At 41.8% G+C, this 26,248-nt stretch overlaps 1 protein-coding gene and 1 long non-coding RNA gene across 29 annotated transcripts in view; one reads left to right on the top strand and one right to left on the bottom strand.

The window, feature by feature from the left end:
• PTK2 (protein tyrosine kinase 2) overlaps nucleotides 1–26,248 on the top strand; it is a 266,922-nt gene that overhangs the window by 73,482 nt on the left and 167,192 nt on the right. For 21 of the 22 annotated variants that reach the window (XM_072774653.1, XM_072774657.1, XM_072774652.1 and 18 more), the window contains 2 exons: nucleotides 14,852–15,078; nucleotides 25,212–25,378. In XM_072774653.1, the coding sequence (XP_072630754.1) occupies nucleotides 14,884–15,078; nucleotides 25,212–25,378 (362 nt within the window). In that variant the 5' untranslated portion in view covers nucleotides 14,852–14,883. Of the gene's footprint in view, nucleotides 1–14,851; nucleotides 15,079–25,211; nucleotides 25,379–26,248 lie in introns of those variants that run through there. The other variant, XM_072774662.1, reaches the window with a different exon arrangement.
• Nucleotides 198–18,257, bottom strand: LOC140603909 (uncharacterized). 7 transcript variants are annotated; one of them, XR_012006917.1, is made up of 5 exons: nucleotides 18,130–18,257; nucleotides 14,947–15,105; nucleotides 3,465–3,690; nucleotides 2,757–3,168; nucleotides 198–1,779 (listed from the first exon to the last, which is right to left on the bottom strand). It is a non-coding gene; the product is annotated as an uncharacterized lncRNA (long non-coding RNA). The 7 variants fall into 7 exon arrangements; XR_012006921.1 differs by having other exon boundaries at nucleotides 198–1,717; XR_012006918.1 differs by having other exon boundaries at nucleotides 2,757–2,842.

Below are 26,248 nucleotides of genomic sequence, written 5' to 3'. Positions count from 1 at the left end.
TCCTCTCTCCCCCTCTTTCAGAGGTCATGGTTAGGTACTGCCTGTGTCAGCGTGTGAAAGCATTTGCTTCCTATGTTTTGTGCAGTTTTCTCGTGTTGGGGGAGTGGCGGCCAATCCAGACCCTGCTACTCCCTCATTTTTAGTTTTTCTCTGCTATTTGGTAGGCTTGTTGTGTACTTGTTAGGATTTGTGTCAGGATTAAATGAGATAATGTATATAACAGAACTGCTTAGATAGTTAGCACATTGGCAATATTCAGTAAAAGGCTTTTTATTTTTTATCTTGTAATACAAGACTCACTTTTGCCTTTTCTTTTTTAAGTAAACTCTACACCCACCGTGGGCCTTGAACTTTCAACCCTGAGATCGAGTCTCCTGCCCTACAGATTGAGCCAACTAGGTGCCTCAGTTTTGTCATATTTAATGAAGGCTAAGTATATACTATCTTTGAGTAAAGTGGGATTTTAGTCATGTATTTAGTGAACATCTGCAGAATCGCCTGCCCTGGTTTCTAGTCAGTGCATCAGCTGTGTGGCTTTCATGTGCCACACGCGGGGCCAATGGGAGGATCCTTGTCTGCTGGTGGGTCCCATGTCTTTGTTCTCCTCTGAGTTCCTTATGATTCCTGTCTGTACCCCTGTTCTTTATACACTGTTGGACCGCCTCTCAGGCCACCCCCACCCCCGCCCCATCACTGCACCATGACCTGTCAGGGCACCACGGTTCTTCCTCCTACCAAGTTGTCCGTTTGGCATGTGCTTCCTTGACTTGGTCTCTTAGCCTCTCCGTTTCCCTCCTAGCCCATCGGCTGTAGCTTCTTCGTTTCTTCTGGTAACGAGCAGCTTTCTCTCTCCTGTCTCTAAACATCACAGAGGGCTAGGCTCCGGTCTCACACCTCTTTCAAGTTGGAAAGTGCTTTCAGGGGAACAGACGTGACTCTTCGCCATCTGTAACCCTCCCAGGGCTCAGGGACTCTGCACAGGGCACAGTGCCTAGTGGGGCTCATCGGAGGGGAGCCAGGAGCCAGACTCAGGATTACTGAGAACAGGAGGTACTGAGGAAGGGGGGGGGCTGTGGAGTATGGCTGTGGAGCATGGCAAGGAGAACGTGGGCGCTTTGAGGGCAGGAGGAGGTTCAGGAGGAGCACCATGGCCCCCAGCTACAAGTGTGATTTTTCTACTCTTTGAAGGAATCTGAGATAGTCTCTGTAAGGAAAATGTTTTGATGCTGTGTGCAGTATGGGACGTAGAAACTCAGCAGTGTTGAGGGGCCGAAGGGATTAGTGTAGGTTTTCCACATGGATTTTGAACATCTACATTAAACTGTTTTCCTTTACATCTTTAAATATGTAGTTTAATTATAAAGTAATATTATAAAAAATACTTTAACCATGTTTTCTTTCATCTGGGAAATTTGCAGTTAATAAAGACGTGTTCGAGAATGTATATCATGATTAATGTGCTCAGTAGAAGTGATGAGGAACCAGGCATGGACTTCCTCAGCCTGGCTTCAAAGGGACGGTCCTTACTGTGATTTCCAGGAGAGTGGCGGGTCTGCCGTGTGACACAGACATGCATCCAGCCTCCCTCCAGTCGTCTACCCGCTCCATCTAGCCGCACTTCCTCCACTTCTTTTCATGTTAGCTGTTAGCCACCATTGATTGAATGATAAATCTCTTCCTGCCTTCCTCTTCCCATTGCCAGTCAGTCCCCAGGGAGCTGCATCGGAAACCTCCTTTACAAGATGTGCCAGACCCACCAGGTTTCTCTGGCCTTTCCTCCTATATGTGTGATAATATGTGGCACATCCATCAGCATGTGCTTACTTTTAGTATGGGGACTATGGTAGTGCGTGTGTGTCCCTGTGTGAGTACTGAGTAAGGTGAACTGAGGATCTCGGGCAGAGAACATTGTTAGATGGGGCTAAAGGGGCTCCTTGGTGTTTAGATGTACGGTGTACCTTAACTGAAAGGGCTTCAGGGTCACTCTGTCACAACCTGGCCACTGAGGAGCTTTGTGTCCTTGAATGTGCAGTGTCTTTCATCTTAGACTTTTATATCGGGATAACCAGGCAAGCACCATCCACCTCTAGCAGTTGTGGTGGAAATGAAATTAAACGAGGTGACCTGTGTCCTCCTGGGCAGACATTTGTCTACCTTGGGGGGACTGCTGGTCTTAGAGCTAGGGTCCAAGTATGAGTTTTAGGGGATCCATGAACTTTGCAATGACATACAAAATTTCGTGTATTTTAGTATGTATACATTTTTCTCTTGAAAATTTTACATTTCTTAGCAAATTCTCAAATATCTCTGTCATCAGTATGTACTTAGGTGCACATGTATGTCCATTTGTACATAAAGAACTCCTTTCATAGAAAGTAGTAAATGAACAGTAATTTGGTATTTGCAAGCATCACTGATTTTACGTGTTTTGCAAAATAGCATGGTTATGTACAATTAGAAGAGAGGCCTAAGCAGAAATGTAAAAATCAAGAACAGCTGGCATTTATAAAATGTGGCCATCTGAATTGCTTTTTTGCTAGGTAGGTTGGTAACTGTGGCTCAGGCAATATATTTAGCCAGTGTGCTTTGGTGTGGCATATTGCTTTTGGCCAATTGTTATATAAGAGTCTTCTGACAAAAATTTTTGTTCTCATTTTGTGCAAAAAGGTACATAATTGAAACATAGCACATATACTATAAAATGCACACATCCTGTGTAGGCTTAACTACTACCTTCCCTATCAGTGTTTACTTACCCTAGCAGCTTCCCTCATGTTCCTGGCAATCAGCATCCCTGAGGAGGTGACCCGCCTTGGTCTCTGTCACCTTGACTCAGTTTTGCCTGTTTATCAGAATGTCCATTAGATTCATCCATGTTGTTGCATGTAGCACTTAATAATTTTTCGTTGCTGTATGGTATTCCACTTAAGAATATACCACAGTTTCTTTTATTATTGATGGATGTTTGGTCTGTTCCAGTTTTGAACTATATGAATAGTACTGCTGTGAATACCACATGTGTCTTTTGGTGACTGTGCGCCTGTATTTCTCTTTGGTGTGTACTTAAGAGTGAAATGGTCGTAGCGTGAGGTGCTCTTCAATTATATCAGAGATCATTTCCAAGATGCTTTTATCAAATTATAGCCCAGCTACCAGTGTTGAAAAGCTCTACAAATTAAATTAAAATTTTGGAGCCATAGAAAAATTACACTTAAAAATTATAAAAATAGAAAATACAAATATAGATATAATATTAAAATGTAAATAGAAACAAATTTTAAAAATTGAGAAAATTCACATAGCAAAAATTTCACATAACATGAAATTCTCCATGTGATTTTAAGTATTCACACAGGGTTGCGTAACCATCAACACCATCCAGCTCCATCACCCCAAAAAGAAACCTAATATCCGTTGCCAGTCACTCCCCACCTTCTTTGCCGCAGCCTCTGGCAAGCACTTACCTACTTTCTGTCTCCCGGGATTTGCCTGTTCTGGAGTTGTCAAATAAATGGATCCCACAACATTCAGTCTTTCATCTGGCTTCTTTTACTACCATCATCTTGTCAAGGTTTATCCATGTTGTAGTGGCACCAGTACCTTGTTCCTAGTTATGGCTGAATGCTCTTCTGGGCTGATGTATGGATAGGCCAGTTTGTTTCTCCATTCATATTATTAAATGTTACTCTTCTGTTAGAATAAAGAAGATGGAGATTATTAAGCATTATCTTTTACATTTGTGTCTTGATACGATCCGTGGTTGATTGGCTGCAACTTATCAAAGTTTACTTTGAGCATGTGGATGGCTGTCTGGGGAGGCAGCCTCAGTTACCTGTGGGTGCTCCTAGAAATGGTGCAATGTGTGTGACATGCTTGTGTGTTGTGTGACTTTGGCTAGTGCCCTCCTGGAGGCCTTTCTTTAGTTAGGCCACTTCTGGGCCATTTTCCTTGTCATGGTTTCTCTAAACCCCCTTTTGATCCATTTCAGTTTCTTTTGTTGCTCTAGCTTTAATTGGATCTTAGTTCCATACAGTGGCTTTCTTAAAATGTTTACATACCTAGCTGCCCGACACAGAGGAAGATGCTAACACAACAGTCACGAGGAACTGTGGGAACCCTCATTATGATGGTTTTCTAGTTGGTTCAGGCTTTAGAGAAAAAAGTCCTTTGGGTCAGGTTGGTCCCTCTTGGCTAACAAAGAGAATTCTTTTTTTCTTGGGTGATCCAAAAATTATTTTCCCTTTCCTAAATTATTTACCCAGCATACATATTGTAGAGTTTCCACCTTGGCTATCCAGTGAATAGTCGAGAATAACTATGGCATATAAGACTATGAGCTGATGAGTTTTTGCTGGTGAGGTGAGTCCTTAGAGCTTGTGCTGGTGCCATAGCTGCCTGTAACGTATGGATTTTGTGCTCTGGATTGGGAGCTTCTAGCCAGTATAGAAATTCTCACGCAAACTGGTGAACCACAGGTTTTCAGACCCTTCCCAGCAAAATGTCACATCAGGCTATTGATAAATACAAGTAACTGAAGGTCATTTTGATCCGTTATGCAGGGGACAATCATCTGATTTCACAAAGAATAATTGAGTGGTTATGTTCTGAGAGGATACAGATGTATTACATGTGACACCTGGCTTTTAACAATTAGTCTGCACTTAAATTGGCCTGGGTGGGGAGTACAGGTACCTTGAGAGAAGTGAAGTAGATCCATGCTAGTGTCTGTGTAGTTTTCTGAGGAAGGCTGTCAACCCAGACTGTTGAACTTCAGGCTCATATTTTTTCCTGTTCCCCAGAGTCCCTGAGCTCTCTTGCGGTTCAAGGAAATACCAGTATCCTTAGTTAGTTACTGGGGCCTGGAGCCTAGTTTAAGTGTCTTGGGGTTAATAATATTCTGGTATTGAAGGTAAAAGGAAATGTGATTCTCAGTTTTGGGATGAAATACAGTACCATTTGGGTTCATAGCTTCAGTTCTAAGGTCCTTGCTAGAAAGTTTTAGGGAGAGAGAGAATCACATGGGCAGTTGGGTAGATGATGTCCACTAATGTGCTTGTTGTGGAAAGATAGGAGGGCAGAGACGACTGGAGCTCAATGTAAGATAAAGATGTCTAATACCTATCACTTCTGGTAGGGCCAATTGGGTTATCTGATTTAAGTCCAAGCTGATTCATTAAATTGAACTGGACAACTGTCTTCATGATACCGGGAATAGTAGAAATGTGCCTGCTTGTTGTGTGGAGGACCTCCAGGATTCTTCTTTTACCTTTACAGGTGTTTGTACATGTTTTAGGCATCATCAGTGTGATTTTAAGACATGTCTCAGGGCAGCCCCAGCGGGTTAGCGCCGCCTTCAGCCCAGGGCGTGATCCTGGAGACCCAGGATCGAGCCCCTTGTCGGGCTCCCTGCATGGAGCCTGCTTCTCCCTCTGCCTGTGTCTCTGCCTCTCTCTCTCTCTCTCTCTGTGTCTGTCATGAATAAATAAATAAACTCTTTAAAAAAAGACATGTCTCAAATAAGATATTATTTCCCGTCTAATTTCTAATGAGAGATGTCTACAGAGAAAACCACCTTTGTTTTCATAGCATGCTGAATTCATACACAACCGTGAAGGCCTGTCTCCTGTTAGTATAGATTTGTAACTCGTAAGCTTTAAATGGGAGGGCATATGCCTGTTAGAGCTGTCAGTGCAGCCACTTCAGCACACAGAGGTGGCTTCCGTAACACAGGGATCAGAAGTTTAGGAAACCCAGAGGCACCTGGGTGGCTCAGATGGTTGAGTGTCTGACTCTTGGTTTCAGCTCAGGACGTGGTCTCATGGGTTGTGGGATTGAGCCCTGCGATTAGCCCTGCATGCTGTGTAGCATTGGGCTCCACTCAGTAGGGAAGCTGCTTGAGATTCTTTCTCTCACTCTGTCCTCCACCCCACTCATAGACACGTGCTATCTCCCCCCCCCCAATAAATCAATCTTTAAAAAAATTTTAAGAAATCCAGCACAGGATATACCTTACTTATTTTTAATATTCTAAATTGACAAAGCACTTATGTATTTTTTGAGCTTTTTTTTTCAAATCCAAAAAATGAGAAGGGTTTTTGGCAATGTTAGAAATATCCAATGTAGAAAGTTATTGTAATATTAAGAAAGGAAGAGATCTGTTTTCCGTGTGGATCCTGAGACAGAATCTCTTTATTTTCAGTCTTTAGCTAATTAGATGTATGGAAAAGATTATTTCTGATTATTTCTAGTTTTTCCTTGTTTCATAGGATAAGGAAACAGATCATGATGTTGGCCAGTGGCCACCTCTACATTTCTGAGTTTACGTATACACAAGTAAGGGGGTATCTGGGTGGCTCAGTGGTCGAGCGTCTGCTTTCAGCTCAGGTCATGATCCCAGGGTCCTGGGATTGAGTCCCCTATCAGGCTCCCCACAGGGAACCTGCTTCTCCCTCTGCCTATGTCTCTGCCTCTCCCTCTGTGTCTCATGAACAAATAAAATCTTTAAAAAATGTATACACAAATAGAGGTGCGGGATGTCTTAATCAGTGAAGCATTTACCTTTGGCTTAGGTCATGCTCTGGGTCCTGGGATCGAGGCCCGTTTCTGTCTCCCTGCCCAGTGAGGAGTCTGCTTCTCCCTCCCCTTCTAACTCTCTCTCTGCTCATGCTCTTTCTCTCTTTCAAATAAATAAAATCTTTAAATAAATACACACAAGTAGGTTATGATACACTTAACGCGTTTAGCTATAGATATAAAACCTATTCATGTTAACAGCACTTTGTTAGTGTGGGTTTTATAAATAACAGATATGTTTAAATAGGCTGAATGTTAGTCTGCATGTAACTCAGCACAGTTGTATTCTTTATATTTTGCCATTCCTCATTTCCTTAGGATTTTTTTAAGTCTCCAAAAATTATTTACCAATTACTTTCAAGGTCTCAATACTAGCAATCTTAGAAATTAATTTAAAGTTGATATTAAAGACTAATGTTCAATATTTTAATCAGAAATATGGCATTAAAATTATTACAGTGATACCTCAAATAAAGTGATTTACATAATTTGCCCTATTATCTGAAATCCAAAAAACGATCCGTTTAATGAAGATATTAGTTGAATTATTATTTAGGTAGTCCATGCTTTGCATGGTTCCAATATGCACAAATATTAATTTCTGTGACTTGGTTAAGTAATACCAGTCCTTAACAGAATGGTTCAATTTTAGTTAACACATATAGCGACTAAGTAGTTGCATAAAGTACAAACTCAGCTTACAAATCACTACATAGATAACAGATGTGAAGTGTGACCACTCACGGTACCTCTTTCTCAGTGTGTTGGTGAGTGGCCACCAGGCATCTGTTACTCAGTTCATACACAGACAGCAAAGTGTATAGTCGTGGTGCCTTGTTTGCTAGTGATGTTTTACTAAACTTCTGTGACATTTTACAAAAATGGATAATCATAGGAGGGAATTGGGCAGTAAAGGTAAAATGCAGAGTTGAAACAGGAAATGGTAACACTAAAAGTGAAATTGAACGAGCTGAGGACCTGTGAAGCTGGTGAGCAAGCAGCAGGAGCCGCAGAGCCCTCACTTGCATGAAACAGCTGTAGGGACCAGTAGGCATAGTTGCATTCATTTGGCCAGTGGACCCGGAGTTATTTCAACTTTTAAAGCCTGTGCTTCGTGAAGTTTAGACAGGCTCTAAATGCTATGGCTGGAGACAATGCAGACCCAGGAATCTCAGCAGCATGGCAGGAAATAATGAAGAGTAGTAGTGTGTAGTGAGTGTGTGTTGTGGCAGAAACTTGCCACACCACATGGATCACTTTGCTCTGAGACAGTCACAGAAACAGAAAGCTGACTGTAGGAATGTTGACTTCACTGCGGGGCCAGACTTTCTAGTTGTGTCATCACAGGAGCTTCGTAAATAAAGGTGAACTTACTGACAGGTGAAGAAAACAGTTATGACAAAAAAGAGGATGTCCCGGAGGAGGTGATGTGACAAAGTTCCTATCAGAGGTGCTCTCAGAGATGGCCTATGACACTGAGCAGACCAAGGATAAAATGTTAGATGCTGACCCAGAGCTTTGAAAGGAGTATGGCAGTTTGCTGAGGTGCTGGAAAGATGCTCACTCTGTCTTTAGTCATTAGAGGGAGGTGAAGAAAAGGCAGGTGCTGTTCAAACCACTTCTGTCAAGTCATTGTATGGTTGTCTTACGCTCGTGTGCAAAGCGAAAACCACGGGTACTCGCTTTAGTTGGAACACGTGTGATATTAGTTATCTGTTGCTGATAACAAGTCATCCTAGTGGCTTAAAATGGAAAGAATTATTTATTTTGTTTAGATCTGTGGTCTGGACAGGGCTCAGCAGGGACATCTGTTTCCATGTGGTGGGAGCCAGGGTGGCACAACCAGGAACCTGAGGGGCCACTTGCGGGATGGTACTGCCACATGCTCAGAAGTTGATGCTGGGTGTCACTGGGAAGACCAGCTCAGGCTTTGGTTCTTGGAGCTCAGTTCTTGGGCTTCTTGAATTTCTGGATAACATGGTGGTTGGATTTCATGAGCGAGCATCCCAAGAGAACCAAGGGAATCTAGATTGCCTTTTAATACCTAGTGTGGGTTGTTTCTTAGGCTAGTCAAAAGCCCCCCTCCCCTCCCCTGAGTTTCAAGGGTAAGGGACATAGTCTCCACCTGTTGAAGAGAGAGTCGGAGTCACACTGGAAGAAGAGCATTGGGAGCAGCAGGTACTATTAGAGCTACTTTTGGAAAATACAGGCTGTTACACAGTGATATTGTAACATTAAATATTTAAGTAATATTAGCTCTTTGTTAAGTAAATCAATATAGGAAATTTAGTAAATTCAGGTTAGACTTTTTATGAGAAGAGAAACTCAAGTCTTGTGTGAAAGAACAACATTTGGGAGAAGAAAGGTCTTTTTTATTTAGGATTTTATTTATTTATTCATGAGACGGGGGGGGGGGGGGAGGGTAGAGACACAGGCAGAGGGAGAAGGCTCCCTGAGGGGAGCCTGATGTGGGATTCAATCCCAGGACCCCAGATCACGACCTGAGCCAAGGGCAGACACTCAACTCCAACTGCCCCGAGAAGAAAGTTTTTACACCAGTCTAGTTTGTTTAAGGATTTACTATCAATAGAATCATCACCAATTTCTTAAAAATTCTCCAAACTTGTTTATGTTTTAATTTTTTAAAAAAACTTAGCTGTATCAGTTTGCATTCTTTGCTGCTTCTCTAATATTTTGGCAAGCATCTCAAGTTTTATTAAAGGGCCGGCATATTTCAAGCATGATCAGTTTGCTGTCTGGTGGGATCTTAGTGTGTATAGTGAATATCATCTAGGGAACTTTGGAAGGTGTTTGTTTCCTCTCTCTTTCGTGCTGTTTTATGGAACATTTATATCAGACTGGGTGGGGAGGCTCAGTATGAACTCCAGTTTTCGTCAGCACCTTGTTCCTCACACCCTGACTTGGGATTGGCCTACTTCTTTCAAGAGAAGAAAAAGTGTCTGCCTTCCATGTTAAAGAAAGAGCCAAGGCTCTGATAGCAGTGAGGTCAGCATCCCCGTTGCAGGGCTGCAGGCAGCCTGCGCCCCGGGGCAGTGTGCTGAGTGTCAGAGCCCCCTGCTGCCTGAGCGGCCCTGCGGCAGGCTGGTCTTGGTGCTGGAACTGTTGATAGTCTAGGACAGAATAAGCGTACACCTGGGGTGCACATCTGGCTAGAAACTTTGATAGTTTGGCAGTAGTTTTCTGTTAATTAATCTTGATGATAGAAGTTTTGTGCTTTTGTCTTTCATATTTAGATTTCATTTTCTTAGAAGTTCTTTTTCATTGTATTTTACACAGCTGTTGATCTAGGACAGATTGGAAATTAAAACAGAATTTTCACCACAGATAGTTTCAGAGCTATGGATCTGTGCCATGTCAAGCCAGCTTCAGTTTTTAAAATCTTTTCATTTCCTCCTCTTTGACAGGTATTTGCGAAAGATACTTGGTGGTGCACACAGGTAGCAGCTGCCGATGGCTGATTAGTCTTGGCAAATTGTAAAAAGTAGAACTGGCCACAGATTATAGAGGACTACAGTTACAGAGCCCTGCAAAGCCTACCTCTCTGCGGTGAGGATGGTGGAGGGCTTGTTTCATTTATAACCACAGAGAGTGGCAGCCCTGGTTGTACGGCGTTAGCCATGGGTTAAAAGCAAATAGAGAACCCCACAGACAACACAGGGAATTCTCTCAGTTGTTAGAAACACAACGTGTACCGAAAAGCATCGTTTGCGACTTCTCATTCCATTGTTGAGACCATCCCTCAAACTGACTGAACCAAAATTTTGCGACTTTTTTGTGGTTTTGTGACTACTAAAGAGATGACAGAGATGCCAAGATCTCAGAATCTTCCAGACCAACAAAAAGACAAACATGAATGCTATCAGAAGGGGAGGTGGGTGGTTCTCAACAGAATCTGATCCAGAACTGTCTACAAGAGTCAGGGAAGGCTTAGTGGTGGAAATATTGCCAATTTGAGAATTTATAATACAAATAGGATTTTGACAAGCAGATGAAAGCACGAAACTGGGAAAGAAAACCACATTCTGTCATGGAGAGCTGCTTCACTCTGGTAATGTTGTAGCAATGCTTTATCTTATAAAAAATGTTTTGGCCTACTTCTTGAAGACTTACAAAGGATTTTGCCATTAATTTTGGGCCACGGACGTGTATTTGCATAGTGTTTTTGGTTTGGCTTCTCCCCACTGGCACACTCAGTAATACAGGTAGTGATTTTCACTGCTGGGATGTCAGTTCCTCTAAGCACTCCAGAGACACTGGGTTGCTTCTCAGGACACAGTTGGCACTGTATTAACTCATCCTTATTGCCCAGCTTGGGGAGCAAGTGAGATTGCCGAAACAATCAGAAGTATCATTGATTATATTTGATCATCTAGTAATGTTGCTGAATTCATGTATTAATTCTAGTAGTTTTCCTATATAGTCTTACAGATTTTCTTCATACATAATCATGCAGTCTGGGAATAATGATATTTTTATTCCTTCCTTCCCAACTCTGTTTTATTTCTCTTTTTTGCTCAGGGAACCTAGTTAATAGGACTTCCAGAACAATATCAATTAGAAGCAGTACTTGTGGACACTCATGGACTCGCTTCTGTTCTTGGAGGCATGGCAGGGGCTCTTCCCACCAGTATTTAAGTTAGGTTAATGTAAATACTCATCATCAGTTCAAGGAGTTTCTTTCTCTTTTGTCTTTGCTAAGAGTTTTTATCGTGAGTAGTTGGTAAACTTTTTCTGCATATATTAAGACAGCTATGGTTCTTCTTTCTGAAATGTGGTCAGTTATATCGATTGCTTTTTTAAAAAATTAATTAGAGCAGTTTTAGGTTCAGAACAAAATTGAGGGGACGGTACAGAGATTTCCCATCTGCCCCCCTATTTTTTTTGTAATTTTAAAGATTTTATTTATTTATTCATGAGAGACACAGCGAGAGAGAGAGAGAGAGAGAGAGAGAGAGAGAGGCAGAGACACAGGGAGAGGGAGAAGCAGGCTCCATGCAGGGAGCCCGATGTGGGACTCAATCTCAGGTCTCCAGGATCAGGCCCCGGGCCGAAGGCGGCGCTAAACCGCTGAGCCACCCATGCTGCCCTCTGCCCCCTATTCTGATGCATGCACAGTCTTCCACATTATCAGCATCCCCAGCAGAGGGGTACGTGTGTTTATAACTGATGAACCTGTGCTGACACATCAGTATCACCTGAAGTCCATAGTTTACCTTAGGGTTCACTCTTGGTGGTACATTTTGTGGTTTTGGACAGATGTATAGTGACATAATCTTTTCACTGCCCTAAAAATCGTTTGTGCTCCACCTTTTCATCCCTGTTCCCCAAACTCTGCATCCACTGAAATTTTTACTGTCTATGGTTTTGTCATTTCCAGAATGTTATATAGTTGGAATCACATAGTATGATCAACTTCTCTCACTTAGGAATATGCATTTAAGTTTCCTCCAAGTTCCTCCAAGCATTGTTTGGTAGCTCATTACTTTTTAGCACTAAATAATATTCGTTGTCTGGATGGCCCACATTTTGTTTATCCATTCACCTCCTGAAGGGGGTCTTGGTGGCTTCCAAGCTTTGGCAGTATGAAGAAGGCTACAGTAAACATAGATTGCTTTTTGAATGTTAAAACCAGCTTCGCATGCCTCTGTTGGAGCCCTCTTGGTCATAATATGTTATTTTAAATATTGTGTGATTAAATTTGCTGATGTCTTGTTAAGATTTTTGCACCTGTGTTTATAAGAAAGATTAATTTGTACGTTTTCTTGTATTTTCCTTGTCTGGCTTTGTATCATTGTTTTGCTGGTCTCATAGGATAAGTTGGGGAATATACTCTATTTGTTCAGTAGAAGAATTTCTGTAAGATTAATATTCTTCCTTAAATTATTGGAAAAATTCAGATATTTCTTTGTGGGAAGAATTTTATTTTATTTTATTTTATTATTTTTTTTTGTGGGAAGAATTTTAATTATAGATTGACCATTTTTAACAGAGTAGGTCTATGTAGGCTTTTTATTTCTGGTTTTGGTTTTATACAGCAGTAGTTTATAATGGCTTAAGTTGTACTTTGCAAAGAATTGTGTATACATCTTAGGGTGCCTGGATGGCTCAGTTGGTTAAGTGCCTGCCTTTGGCTCAGGTCATGATCCCAGGGTCCTGGGATGGAGCTCCACACGGGGCTCCCTGGTCAGCGGGGAGCCTGCTTCTCCCTCTCCCTCTACTGCTCCCCCTATTTGTGCGTGTGCACACATGCTCTATGAAATAAATAAATAAATAAATAAATAAATAAATAAATAAATAAATAAATAAAAAATAAATAAATAATAAATAAATAAATAAAATCTTTAAAAAAAAGAATTGTGTATGCATCTCAACTTTCATGTTTATTGGCATAAAGTTGTTCATGATATTCTCTTATTACCATCTGATATTCTACCATTACCTCCTATTACTAACATTCTCTTATCGGTTCTGCTTGGTTTTTGATATTGTTCGTTTTGTCTTTTTTCCTTGATTAGTCTTGCTAGAGGTCTATCAGTTGCATTATTCTTTTTTTTTTCAGTTGCATTATTCTTATTTAAAAAAGTATTTGATTTTATTCAGCTTCTAAATTGTATAGTGAGATATGGATATTTAGATAATTAATTTCCAATCTTCATTTCTAATATATGCACTTCATTTCTAATATATAGCTTTTAGGGATGCCAAGCTGGCTCAGTAGGTGGAACGTGGAGCTCTCAATCTTGGGATTGTAAGTTTGAGCCCCAGGTTGGGTGTAGACTTTACTTAAAAATAAAGTCTTGAAAAAAAAAAAAAAAAGATTTTAATCTAATCATGTCTCTGCTTGCATGTAGTGTTGATCTTTCTTTTAATTGTATCATCGAATTCAGAATACTTTGAGTTTCTTTTTGGCTAATGGATTGCTTGAAATATGTTGCTTAGTTTCCAAATAATTGGGGATTTTCTAGTTATTTTGTTGTTGTCCAGCTTTAGTGTTAGACACAGAATATATCCTAAATAATTTTTGTCCTTTGATGTTTACTGAATCTCACTCTTTCATTTGGCACATGGTCAATTTCACCGATACCTCATGTGCATAGTTAGTGGTATTTTCTTTGCTGAGGGGACTTGAACTTGTTTAGTGCTTTCTGTTAGATTGAGTTTGTCGGTCATGCTGTTCTTGTCTTGTTTACTGGGCCCAGGTGGACTCTAGTCCCTTCTGCCTGTCTTCAGCCTCACCTAGCTTCTAGAGGCTCCCTCTGGGCTTGGTTTCAAGATTGGTGATTGTCTTAGGGAACAACTAGCAGAGTGTGTGGCTGGGTTCTCCACCACGTCCTTGCTCACCGGAGTCCTGAGGTCCCCGTGCTCATAACTTGGTCTCTCATTGCCAAAGGCTCAGCTGGTTTCTCTCTCATTGGTGGCTTTTTTCTTGGATCTTCATGCTCTGGAAGGCCCAGAATTGGCAAATGCCCTTTGGGAAAAGGCAGCTGTTCAGTGTCTCTTCATGTCTCCATCTGTGTCCCCTGCTGTCCTGGTTGCCTCACAACATCCCGGACTTCAAACATTAGGCTGGTTTTTAATCTGACTTCTGAGTTTTCTTAATGGGAGTGTTAGTCTTGACCAAGCTATCCCCCCCACATTCAAATGGAAGTCCTCCTATTACACCGACAGACATTGATTTGTTAATGCTTTCTGGTTTAGTTTTGTTTCCAGTCTCCTGCTGAGGGACTGGCTAAGTGGGAGGACTTGGTTTAAACTACATGGTTTTCATCACCAGTGCCTAGTATGTGTCATGACCACATTGAGTTTCATGTATGAAGAAAGAACTTGTGTCTCCTGTAAAAGTTTTCAAAAGAAGCAGCAAAATTAACATATTTGACTTTCCTGTAAGGTTTTTCCACAGATTTTAAAGGCTGTGATTTTAAAAGGGGGGAGGATTAGATGACATTGTTTATAGATAACATGGTGAATTTTTGACAGAGCTGAAGTAGGCCTCCTGGCCTTGTGATTTGTTAATAAAAATTTAACATATTTATTAGTGATGATGAATTAGATACTGCTCTGGTTGGGGAATACAGTGATTATCTTGGTAAGTCAGGTCTCAGTTCTGATGTTCACCTTCTGCACATGACATAACCATCGAGAAAGAATATAGAACAATGTGTTAATACAAGGATCAGTATGTCACATTTTCATAGATTTTAACCACATTTCATAGATGTCAGATATGGTACACTGACGATTTTTTTTTCTCTTATAGAGTATGACAGATACATAGCATCTAGCAAAATAATGGCAGCTGCTTACCTCGACCCAAACTTGAATCACACACCGAATTCAAGTACCAAGACTCACCTGGGTGCCGGGGTGGAACGCTCCCCGGGGGCAATGGAGAGAGTGTTGAAGGTCTTTCATTATTTTGAAAACAGCAGTGAGCCAGCTACTTGGGCCAGTATTATCAGGCACGGAGATGCTACTGATGTCAGGGTAAGTACATTTTCCTAGCAGACATTCCTCCATGTGTATTTAGGTCAAAAAGGAACGTAGGTTAATGACATACCAAAAATAGATAAAAACTTTTATTACCACATTACAGTAATGTTAACTTTTCCTTTATAATATTTATTCAGTTAATATGTGACTGACCAGAATTTTCATTGTTAAATCTCTTAGGAAAATAATAAGTGAATCATATGTCATTCATATAATGTTATTGACATTTCTCTCTCTCTCTTTTTTAAACTCTTTAGGATACAAGGGAACAAAGCAATTAAAATAACCTTTAATAGTTAGGAAATAAATTATTTTCTAGAAAGTGAATCTTGAAGGTATCTGCATGACTCCAAATTGGATAGATTCTTCAAAAATTGATTGGTTCTGTGTATCAGATGCTTGTCATGGTTCTGGGGATATAAGAGGTCCCTGCTTCTGCTTACTGTCTATTGGCGGGGAGACACCCACGGCCCTAGTTGCAGTGCAGAGCAGTGTGTGCTTCCCAAGGCCCTCCTGGTGGCGAGGAAGCCTGTGTGAGCGGTGTTGGGTATAGGTGGTAGTGGGCGGTCAGTGAGCGTTGTGGCTGAGAATGGGGAAAGGCTCCTCATGGGCCACAGTTGCTGAGCGGGGAGGGTGCAAGGGTCACACTGGTTTTAGGAAACTGAGTGCAGGACATAAATTTTCAGCAGGTGTTTACTTTGGCCCAAGTGTTACAGAACCACTGCTCCTTCCTTCCCCTCTACCAACTCCATCTCAAGGGAGGATGGTGTCCAGTGCCAGGATGAACAGAGGTCTTTTTTCCCTCTTCTTCTTATAATAATGAATCTAATTAATCTATGTTTAACTTATATGCCTTAGTTATTTTTAAGCAAATTGAAGAGATTGGCAGAATTTAGATTGAAGAACACAGTGTTACATTTGAATTCTGCATAATTTCCCGTTATCTCCATAATACTGCAATACTTACTGTTCAGATGGATTAACTATTCAAAGGCACATAATTCAGAGTTTTAATATGTATTAACATCTATTCATGTGCTTTAATTGAAATATAGTAGTCTCTTTTTATAAAGCTTAATGGCTTTTTCTAGTTTTCCTATAGTTTTGTTTTGTATTTAACCTTATAAACACAGTCACTCGGTAGAAAGGCCAACAGCCAGTGTTCTACCTTAATATTAATTGGAGGATTCATACTGGAGAGAAACCTTGCAAATGTAAAGTTTATGGGAAGGCTCTTAGTATATGTTCTAGTTTTTGTGAATTTCAGTTACAGTAAATGAGGCAGTTTCTTAAAGCATTGCAGCAGCCTTAATAAACTTCATAGTATTTGTATGGGAGGGAAGCTTTTCAGAGATGTGAATTTGACAAGACGTTTAGCAAATATTCATGATTGATTATATCCAAAAACGCACCTTGGAAAGGCTCCACAACAAAAATGTTTTGGTATCAAATTTATTGCACACAAGAGGATCAATATCCAGGAGAAAACCAGTGATCACTGGGCATATGTCAAACCTTTAGCCAATGTTACAAATTTGCCAGACATGAAAACATTTATATCGTGAAGAAAAATTTAAACCGGATTCATACACCTAAGTTATGAGAACCTATTTGCCAAACTTCTATGAAGATCAATACAAGCAAATCCATGTGACTGAGAACCAGGTGGTTTTATTTCATAGTAATTGATAAATGTTTAAAATTTAATAGCTCCCATCTGTTGATAATTTTCAGCTTGAGGCAAAGCACTCTCAATTGGCATTGGTTCACCACAGCTTTTCCTGTGATGGAAGGTGGGTCTTATTCATAACCCACTTTCATTTAATGCTATAACATTTGAAAATGCAGTATTTTAATTATAAATTAATTACAATTTTTTGCACAACTGAACAATATAGTCCCAAAGCACATGTCCATGCATTCTTTCTCCCCAGGAAGCACCAAACAGAGGAACATTACAGATACAGGGACTAGCATACATTGTTTAGGCAGGAGTAGTGGAAGGACCATGACAATGTTTGAGACCCATGGCCTACAGCAGGAAATGGGGTGGGAGTGAGTTAAGAGTGGAAGGTTGGGCACTTGGCAGAAACAGACCATTTAATAATGGTAGCAAAGAGGAAGCCAGGCCACCCAGTTTCGGAAAAGAGACAGCTTACTGTTAATCCACAGTAACTGGATAACTAGATTCAGACCCGGCCTGATACAGTAGTGCGTGCAGCAGTTGAACACTAGGATGTAGCTGGGCTCAACTGATGTTTTGTCAGTGTAAAAATACAAGGTTTCGAAGATTTAGTGTGAAAAAAGAATGTAAAATATCTCATTAGTAACCTGTTAGGATTACCTGTTGTAAAGATAATATTCATGACACAGTGGGTTAAATAAAATATATTATTAAAGTTGAATTCCTCTGTTTTTTACCTTTTTTTTTTTTTTTTGAATTTTAAAGTAACCTACAGCTTGCCTTTTTATTTCTGGTAGACAGTTGTGCTCTGTAGAAAGTAATTATCAGAGAGACTGCTTGACTCAGAAGAATCAACACATTTGGAGGAGTTGAAAGATTTATTTTCCACAGGAAAATACATGGATTCTTCTTGTAATTCATTACAGAAGGCTTTTTTGTTCATGCTGCAATTAATTTTACTCTTTTTACATACATGTGCTTATATCTTAATTAAGTGTTTGATTATTAAAAGGATTCATAGGATTCCACCATTTGTAGGCAAAGTGTACAAAGCAGCAACAGTACTCCTCTTTGAAGGGACCTGTGAGTCTCAGGTGGAGGCCTTACGGCCTCAGACACTCATAGGTCATGGCCACACATGTGTAGAGGGAGGCCCAGAACTTTCTTGTGGGGGGATCTGTGAGATGGGCATGTAATAAGCACGTTCTGTCTACATCATCAGCCTCGACCTGTGTAACTGCCCAGGCACTACCAAAATTAGGGGCAAGTCATAAACACAGTCATGATTTCTAAAAGTGCTGGCAGGCTGGCGCATCCTGCCCCTAAATAAGCAGCAGCCTATGAATGCAGACATCACTTACCTTGGGCGTAACTTTGGCCTGCCCCAGGCAACCCTGAGGCTCAGTATGGGGTCAGCCCACAAGAACCAAGGTTAACCCGTGCTGGACTATACTGAGTAAGGTAGGTCATCTAGGAACCTTGTAGTGGCACTTCAGAATAATAAGGGTGTACAGAAAATTCCAAATTCTACCAGAGGAATCCTCTACTTGGGAAAAAGAATGACATTTACATCAGACTTGTCATCAGCAATGCTGGGTGCAGGGTAGTACTAGAAGAGTATCTCTTCAGGGCTCAGGGAATTGAGTTGTACGTCAGAAGTCTTCCAGACAAACTACCAGTCATGAAGACATGGGAGGAAGGTTTCTGAGAGAAATAAAGATGTAGAACGTAATACCACAGGCTCTCTTTGAGAAAATAATTAGGAGACATGATGGAGCAGAACCATGAGCCCAGCAAGAAGTGCTGTAGGGATGCAGGAGGCAGGTGGCCAGCACCGAGCAGCGGCCTGCACACAGCCCTCTGGTACCTGTCCTCTATCTTCATGGTCTCTTAAAGCCATGACCAGGGTTTAATCCAGCTCTGCCATTTCCATATATGTCCCCCATTCTGATGGGTCTCCCTCTGACCTCGGGCCCTGGGTGCCACCCAGCTGCATCTGTCTTTCTGTCTGTATGCTTCTGATGCCAAAAGAAGTGTCTGTGTCAGGCACTAGAATCATCTGTTGCTCCTCCTATGCTTGTGCCTACATCCAGTACATTATTTAGTTCTGTCCACATGGTTTCCCAGATACATCTAGAATCCACTCACTTCATCTGACCTCTACTGCTACACCTTCTTTGAGTCACATGGTCTCCTGACCTCCCACTGTCCCCCCGGGACCTTTCAGTCTGTTCACAGCCCAGCAACCAGGTGATCCTTTGAAATGAGAGCCAGAGCATATTACTCCTCAACTCAGAGCCTTCCTGTGGCCTCCTGTCTCCTTTAGGGTGAACATTCAGAAGCCCGTGACTCCCTCCTCTCCCTGCCCTACCCTGTGGCCTCTGTCTTCCAGCTTGCTCCCTTTGACTTTCTGCTTCCTGGACTGTTTCTCTGACATGCCGGTCTTGTCATCAGTAATTTGCTCAGAACCTCCAGCAGCTCCCCATTTCTCTCAGAGGAAGGCCAGAGTCCTTCGGCAGCCTGGGAGGACCTACGGGACCTGGCTTCTTGTTGCCCGTTCTTACCTTGTTTCCAGTGACTGCCTTCCCTCTCTTGGGCTCCTGGCCCAGGAGTGCTCCCTCTCCTCCTCCACCTTTCCTGTTGCCCATCACCCCATTTTGGTGATGATTTCTCCTTATTGAGATTGTCTTGTCTCTTGGTTTGTTTACTCTTTTATTCTCTGCTTTCCTCCCCTAGACCATAAGCTCTCCTGGTATTGTCCCCAGCATCTTCAGGGCCTAGCAGGCACACAGTATGTACTTGACAGATCCCCATTTGAGTAACTACACGAAGTCCTAGATGAAGTGGAGTGTTCTGACAGAAATGTAAATTAGGAATGTTGGTTGCAGAAGTAGAAAGTAGTAGACTAATAACCATAAAAGAAGTTGAATCGATAATCAGAGATTACACCTATCGCAAACCGCACCTGGCCTGATACTTCTGTCAGACCTTCATTCCTACCTTCTTGCTATTTTCCTTAAATCACAGGGCCTAGACCAATCCATTTCATACCCAGACACCAAATCTGAGCAAGTACCATATAATGCCACTGAAGACTAAGTAGCAGTTGGGTTGTTGGACAATATTGTTGTCCTGTTCAAAATATCTTCAGGTTTACTAACAGGCTCAGTGCCCTTTTCTGACTACATAGCATACTATGAGGTTTCTGTGCTTGTCATGAGTTTGTGGAAGTTAGGAGCTCTGTGAACAGAGCTGTGCTGTGCTAAGAATGGCTGGTGGCTATAGGGGAAGGCATTCGGCAGGCAGTTTTCCCTAAGTTCAGCCACAGACGGTTGCGTGGGGGAGTTTGTGTGCAACAGTCCCATGGTCCCCAGTGTTTATTGTTAGGTATCATCACTGATGCCTTATGTGTATCTCAAATGCACACTTTTTCTCTCTGATAGAGGATCAGGTGAATGTGCACTTAAAATCTCAAACACTGATTACTGTGCAAATACTTTTAGTGTAAGAAAAGACTATAGAGATTTTAAACTGTGTCTTTAATGGAGGGAGAGTATCATCCAGGAAGAAACTTGAAAGAAAAACCTTAAGGAAAAAAATAGGGTCAAAAGCAGTGTTAGAAAGAATATGAGACAGCAAAAACATGAGAAAGAATTCTCTGTCACTAAATCCTTAGAGATGGTGGCTGTGGTAGGCAGAATAATGTCCCCTGAAGAGATCCACATCCCAATGCAGAACCTGTGCATCTGTGACCTTCCATGGCAGAAGGGACTTTGAAGATGTGAGCGAGATTAAGATGACCTTAAGTTGGGGGAGACTGGGAGCCACAGACCTTTTCTGGCTGTGGTCAGAGGGAGAAGACTGCGGAGGAAGGGTTGGATGCAGTGCTGCTGGCTTTGACGATACACGGAGGGACCTCTAGCAGTGGAAGAAGCTAGCCTAGAGCTTCCAGAAAGCAGCACATCCCTGCCAACACCTTACCTTGATTTTAGCCCGGTGAGACCCCTTTCATACTTGTGAACTTACGGAACTTAGAAGTATACATTTATGTTCTATTAAGTCTGTAAGTGTGTGGTGGTTTGTTATAGCAGCAATAGGGAGCAAAGACACATAGGTGTGCTTTGTCTCGGAGGACTTTGGGGCTGACTTCTCGGTGAGTGCTGAACCAAAGGAAGGGATGAATTACTGTTGAAGAGCAGGATTTGGATTTCCATACCTTATTTGTGGTAACCGAATGACGGTAGGCTCCTCCTGTGCAGATGGGAGCAGAGGACAGTAAGAACTGTTGGTTTTCTTAAGGTGAAGAGCATCTGAAAGACAGAAAAATAACCAGTGGACATTTTAACAAACTGATCAGGAGTGATGATCATATTTCTAACAACTGGGAGGAAGTAAAGAAATGAGCATTGTAAACACACGTGATTGAGGTCTCTCTCATAGTAAAGAGACCTTGCCAGTCACTGTGAGAAGACATCTAGACACAGCAGATGTCTCTTGTGATCTTGTTGCCACCTGCCCCACAGACTGGCCACTCTTCGTGCATGTGTTCAGCATCACCTCTCTCCTTCTAGATTAAGGCTGTAGAGGATAAGGTTCTGTCTTATTCATCACATGTAGGCTAGATACACACGTATCTATTCACTGACCGGATGAGTGAATGGGCATTCATAAGTGAATGAGCATGAAGGAAAGGTTTGCAGGATTTCTTTCTACCAGTGGAAAGGTCATTTCTTCCCAGAGCATTGTCTAAAACATAAATGACCAAGTTAAACCAAGCAAAATCATAAAAAGAACTTTTAGGAACAAAATTACAGTGTCATCACAATAGTATATAATCAGGGAAATGTAAATTACAACAACAATGAAATGCCCCCCTCTTCTGTGGTCCATCACACAGATAAATACTTTAAGATGGATTTTATCCAGCATTGGCATGAGACGAAGGACAATCTCTAACATTATGTGCCAAATATAATTGGTATAGTTTCCCTGGTGGCCATATTTACCAAAATGTCAGATTTTTAACTAGCTTTTGACCCAGCATGTCTGTGTCTAAGCAGTGCTGCTGCATATGTGTTATGTCAGCTAGAAGCTTGTTCATAGCAGTATTGCTTGCATTTCCACTTCCCTTTCTCTGCCAGAGCAAGGAAGCCAACAAGAAAATAACTGTCCTCCCGTAGTGGAATGGCTCTAGACGCTGTGTGCTGTGTTCCTGATAAGATAGAAGCATGGTCCACACACTGCCTCGCATCTTTTCATCCTCAAGAAGAAATCTTTTCCTGTGACTATCGCATGTGAGAATTAATCAGGAAAATTATATATTTCTAAATTCAAGGATATGTAGATGGGTAAAGGGATATTTCAGAGTAGCTAAGTGTAGGTTTATATACTATAGAGTAGGATTGCTGTAGGACATTAAAGCCAGGATAAGAAATTTAAATTTAATTCAGCTGCTGTTAGTGGCATATTATAAATCCTTATCCTGTTATCTCCCTAGATACCCTTTTCTAAATGTACATATTCCAGAAATACTATGTGCACACATTTCCCTGTGGTAGCAATGTCAGGGTTTTTTTTTTTTTTTTTTTAAGTATGCATTCCTTACTAAATATTTAGTTCTCCAAGTTATTTTTTCAGTTTTGCAGACCAAATATGTATGTCCTGAGCATCAAATAGATAAGTCCTTGTATATTCATAATCTTGGCTTCCATTCAGATTGAGTCAGCAGTGAGATTTACAGGAGTTCTAGACAAATGGGACAGGACACATTATGGAAGCATAATGAAAACGCAGAACATAAAGGGAAATGTCTCTGTGTTCATTGCTTTTAATTTTTTAGTGGAAAGTGAAAGTTGCAAGCTTGATTAATTAGGAGGTCCTACAGATGGGAACTCTGTTTACTTTTATTTTTTAAAGATTTAAAAAAAATTTATTCATGAGAGAAACACACACAGAGAGAAGCAGAGACACAGGCAGAGGGAGAAGCAGGCTCCATGCAGGAGCCCGACATGGGGCTCGATCCCGGATCTCCGGGATCACGCCCTGGGCCAAAGGCAGACGCTCAACCACTGAGCCACCCAGGTGTCCATATTTTTTTTTTTTTAATTTTATTTATTAGAGACAGAGAGAGAGAGAGAGAGACAGGCAGAGGGAGAAGCAGAAGCAGGCTCCATGCAGGAAGCCTGATGTGGGACTCGATCCCAGGTCTCCAGGATCATGCTCTGGGCTGAAGGCGGCGCTAAACTGCTGAGCCACCGGGGCTGCTCTGGGAACTCTGTTTAACAAAACCAAACATGAGGTCATTCTGGTGTCTTCAGGTAGCGTGATCAAGAGAATGGACTAAAAATATATCTATCCCATTAGGAGCCTGCTTTTCCTCTGGGTTCCACAGCTCTGGACTAGGCCTCTGTACACTTGCCTCTCTGCAGGTGGGTACCTGTGTGCCCATTCCTTGAGAGGTCATGAAGATAACCTTTACTCAGGGTCATTAGGGAAGGCATCCAGAAAGGGTGGGATTTCTCCCAGATTGTTGATGGCACATACAGTAGTAAGAAATGGATTGTGCCCGAACGGTAGACCCTGCCAAGACAGACGGTTGGGTACAGATATAAATATGAACTGTGGCCCTAACAGGAGAGAGGTGGCTCTGGAATCTGTGCTAGCAGTGAGCTGCTGCAGAGTAAAGAGAAGATGTACTGAACCCAAGCTTCAGTGAGGGCAGCTGGTGTCGGTGTGCACTTGGTAGTGAATTGGCAGAGCTGGGACAGCAAGACAAAGCGCTTTTGTGGGAAGTTGAAAGAGGCGCCAGCTTCTGTCCTGTGCAGCTCAGGGATTTGTGTGTTGGCAAGGAGAAGTTGTAGAAGTTGCCTCTGAGAGAATTACTAGAAATGGATGTCCCTTCCCCTAGGCAGATCCCCCACCCCAGAGCACACAATGTGAAGACTAGAGGGTGGGCTGGGTTTTGGCTCCCGCTGCCCCTTGGCTGGATGCCCTTGGGTAGACACAACCTGCAGAGTCCTTCATGGTGGCCCAGTCAGAAATTCTGGGCCTTGAATCCCAAAGCCAGGAAGGACATTTATGCCTATTCTGTAGGTGGCACACATCCTTCCTGTCGCACAGAGAACTCCTCTGTTCTATGGAGTGGCCTTTGACTCCTCCAGCCCAGTCCTTTGTGCTTTCTTCCTGATACCATATTTACTCCCTCCCCTTCTACTCACCCATGCTTGATATACAACCTTTTCCTGGGATCCGGTACTCTGAAAGGGAGGCAGGCCACATGCAGGTGCCACATGATGCCTTCAGTGTGGACACAATGGGTCCTTGACAGGTTTTGCATATATATAGTACATGTTACTTATCTTTTCTCATGAGTGGGGATGGGAACATCCTTAATTGTATTACCAACAGCATCATGCCCTAATACAGAAATACTTAGTGTGTGTAGGAACTTTTAAGATGTGTCTTACATTACAAGTAGTAGTATTATACCTTCAGTCAATTGCTAATTTTTTTAAAAAGTGATGATTTTCTTTAGCAGTCATTTTCATGTTAGTATCAGCATCATTAAAAATTAACTTATGATTGGCCTGAGGGATTAAGAAAATTGCAGTGGATTGTGATTAGCACACCCTCTTGTAAGGGCAGCAGGTGGTCTCTGTTATATTCCCATGTGAGTCGTCCATATGTGCTGCCCATTTAGAAACATACGTACATGTGACTTCTGTAGCCATGCAGGTACAGGTCAAGATTCAGAGCTGCCCTAGTCCTAGGATAAGCTTCCATCTTTGTGCAGCAGCCTTCCCTGACTCCCTCCCTCAAAGGCCGCCTTCATCTCTGAACTCATGGGCACATGTCTTAGGAGCATTAGATTTGGGGGCTATTTTAGATTGCTGCATTGTAATCTATAGAGAGTACATAGCAAATTGGGTAGGCCCAACTGGAAGTAACTTCTCATATATCATTGATATTATCAGAAGCATGGCCTTCATAGTATGTTCCTAAGTATGTTTCTTAAGAAATGATATTAAGTTGCAGTCTGGTGTAGAACAATATGCTGTCCTGGGCTCAGAAAGTGGAAGCCCCTCCTCAGGTCTAGTTCTCATCAAGTGACACCCAGAGGGTGGCTGGAATGCTTTGTCAGGTTTTGGGGATGATGCAGAGGTATAGCTGGCAGAAATGTATTTTAAGTATCTATGCTTTGTTTATCACTAAAGAAAAGGGAAGAGCTTCTTTTTGTGTTTTTTTTTTTCCAGAACTTTTCCTTGTTCATAAAAATAGTATTTGAGAAAAAGATTCCTGAGAAAAATTAAGTAATTTATTTAACTTGATACTCTTTTTACCAAAGATTTCTGATAACTAACTAAAAGAAATGAACATTGCATTAATTTTAGCCTACAATTTTTTTTTGTTTATAACAGTCATTTTTGTGGGGGGTATGTTTTAGGGCATCATTCAGAAGATAGTGGACAGTCACAAAGTAAAGCACGTGGCCTGCTATGGATTTCGCCTCAGTCACCTGCGGTCAGAGGAGGTTCACTGGCTCCATTTGGATATGGGTGTCTCCAATGTGAGGGAGAAGTATGAACTTGCACACCCACCAGAGGAGTGGAAGTAAGATTACATACCTACTTTGGTGTGACTCACCCTTGATTTGTTTTGCATATTAAATCACACACAAGAGGATGAATGTCTTTGCTTCATTTCATACTGATTGTAATTACGTCTCCTGTATAAATAAAATGGCTGGTAATGATTAACCAGTGATCTCTTCTAGACTTCAGTCTGTCTTTGTGGCACCAGCGACTCTGGACTGCTGGAGCTTGCGGTTGGGGTCTGTGGGGATGGCCTTTGGCTAGTCACACTTCTCTTGTCAGGACTACTTTGTGTCAACTTTGGCTCTAAGAGCTCAATTCCTGGTTCTTTTCCTTTCTGGCCTGTTAGCTTCCATTTGTGCAGCAGGCCTTCCTGAGCCCCGAGGAGACCACACCTGCTTATGTCACTAATGTGCAGCAAGGCCTGCCCCATCAGGCCTGGTAACCTCTGGCTCACCCAAAAAAGAGTGAGTGTGTATTTGATGTTAGGTAGCCACTCGTCTGACCTTACCAAATCTGAAACAATTCAAGGTGAATTAAAAGAGTTCTCTATAATTGTCCTCTCTCTGGTTCTCTCCGAATAATTGTTTCCACTGATAAACAGAGTAACATGTTAGCAGGAAACTACAAGTAAAACACTTCCATGTGAGAGAAGGTAGGCCCCTTGCACAGGTGCCCTTGTGTTTGTAGCTGCAGCCACAGAGACAGAGGCGCTGTGGACTCTCAGTGGTGGGCACTCTCAGTCCAGCTGCCTAAATTGATTAGAGGAGACGTTTGAAAAGAAAAACATGTGAAGGTTAATAAATCTCTAGTTGAATACAGCCTTGTCCTAGTTTACAAGAAATATATTTGTATTTTCAGGTTGATCAAACAGCTGGAACTGACTGAA

The sequence above is a fragment of the Canis lupus genome, chromosome 14, assembly GCF_048164855.1.
Source record: "Canis lupus baileyi chromosome 14, mCanLup2.hap1, whole genome shotgun sequence".
Lineage (NCBI taxonomy): Eukaryota > Metazoa > Chordata > Mammalia > Carnivora > Canidae > Canis > Canis lupus.
The sequence above is the reverse complement of the archived record's forward strand: the minus strand, read 5'-3'. Positions and strand labels throughout refer to the sequence as shown.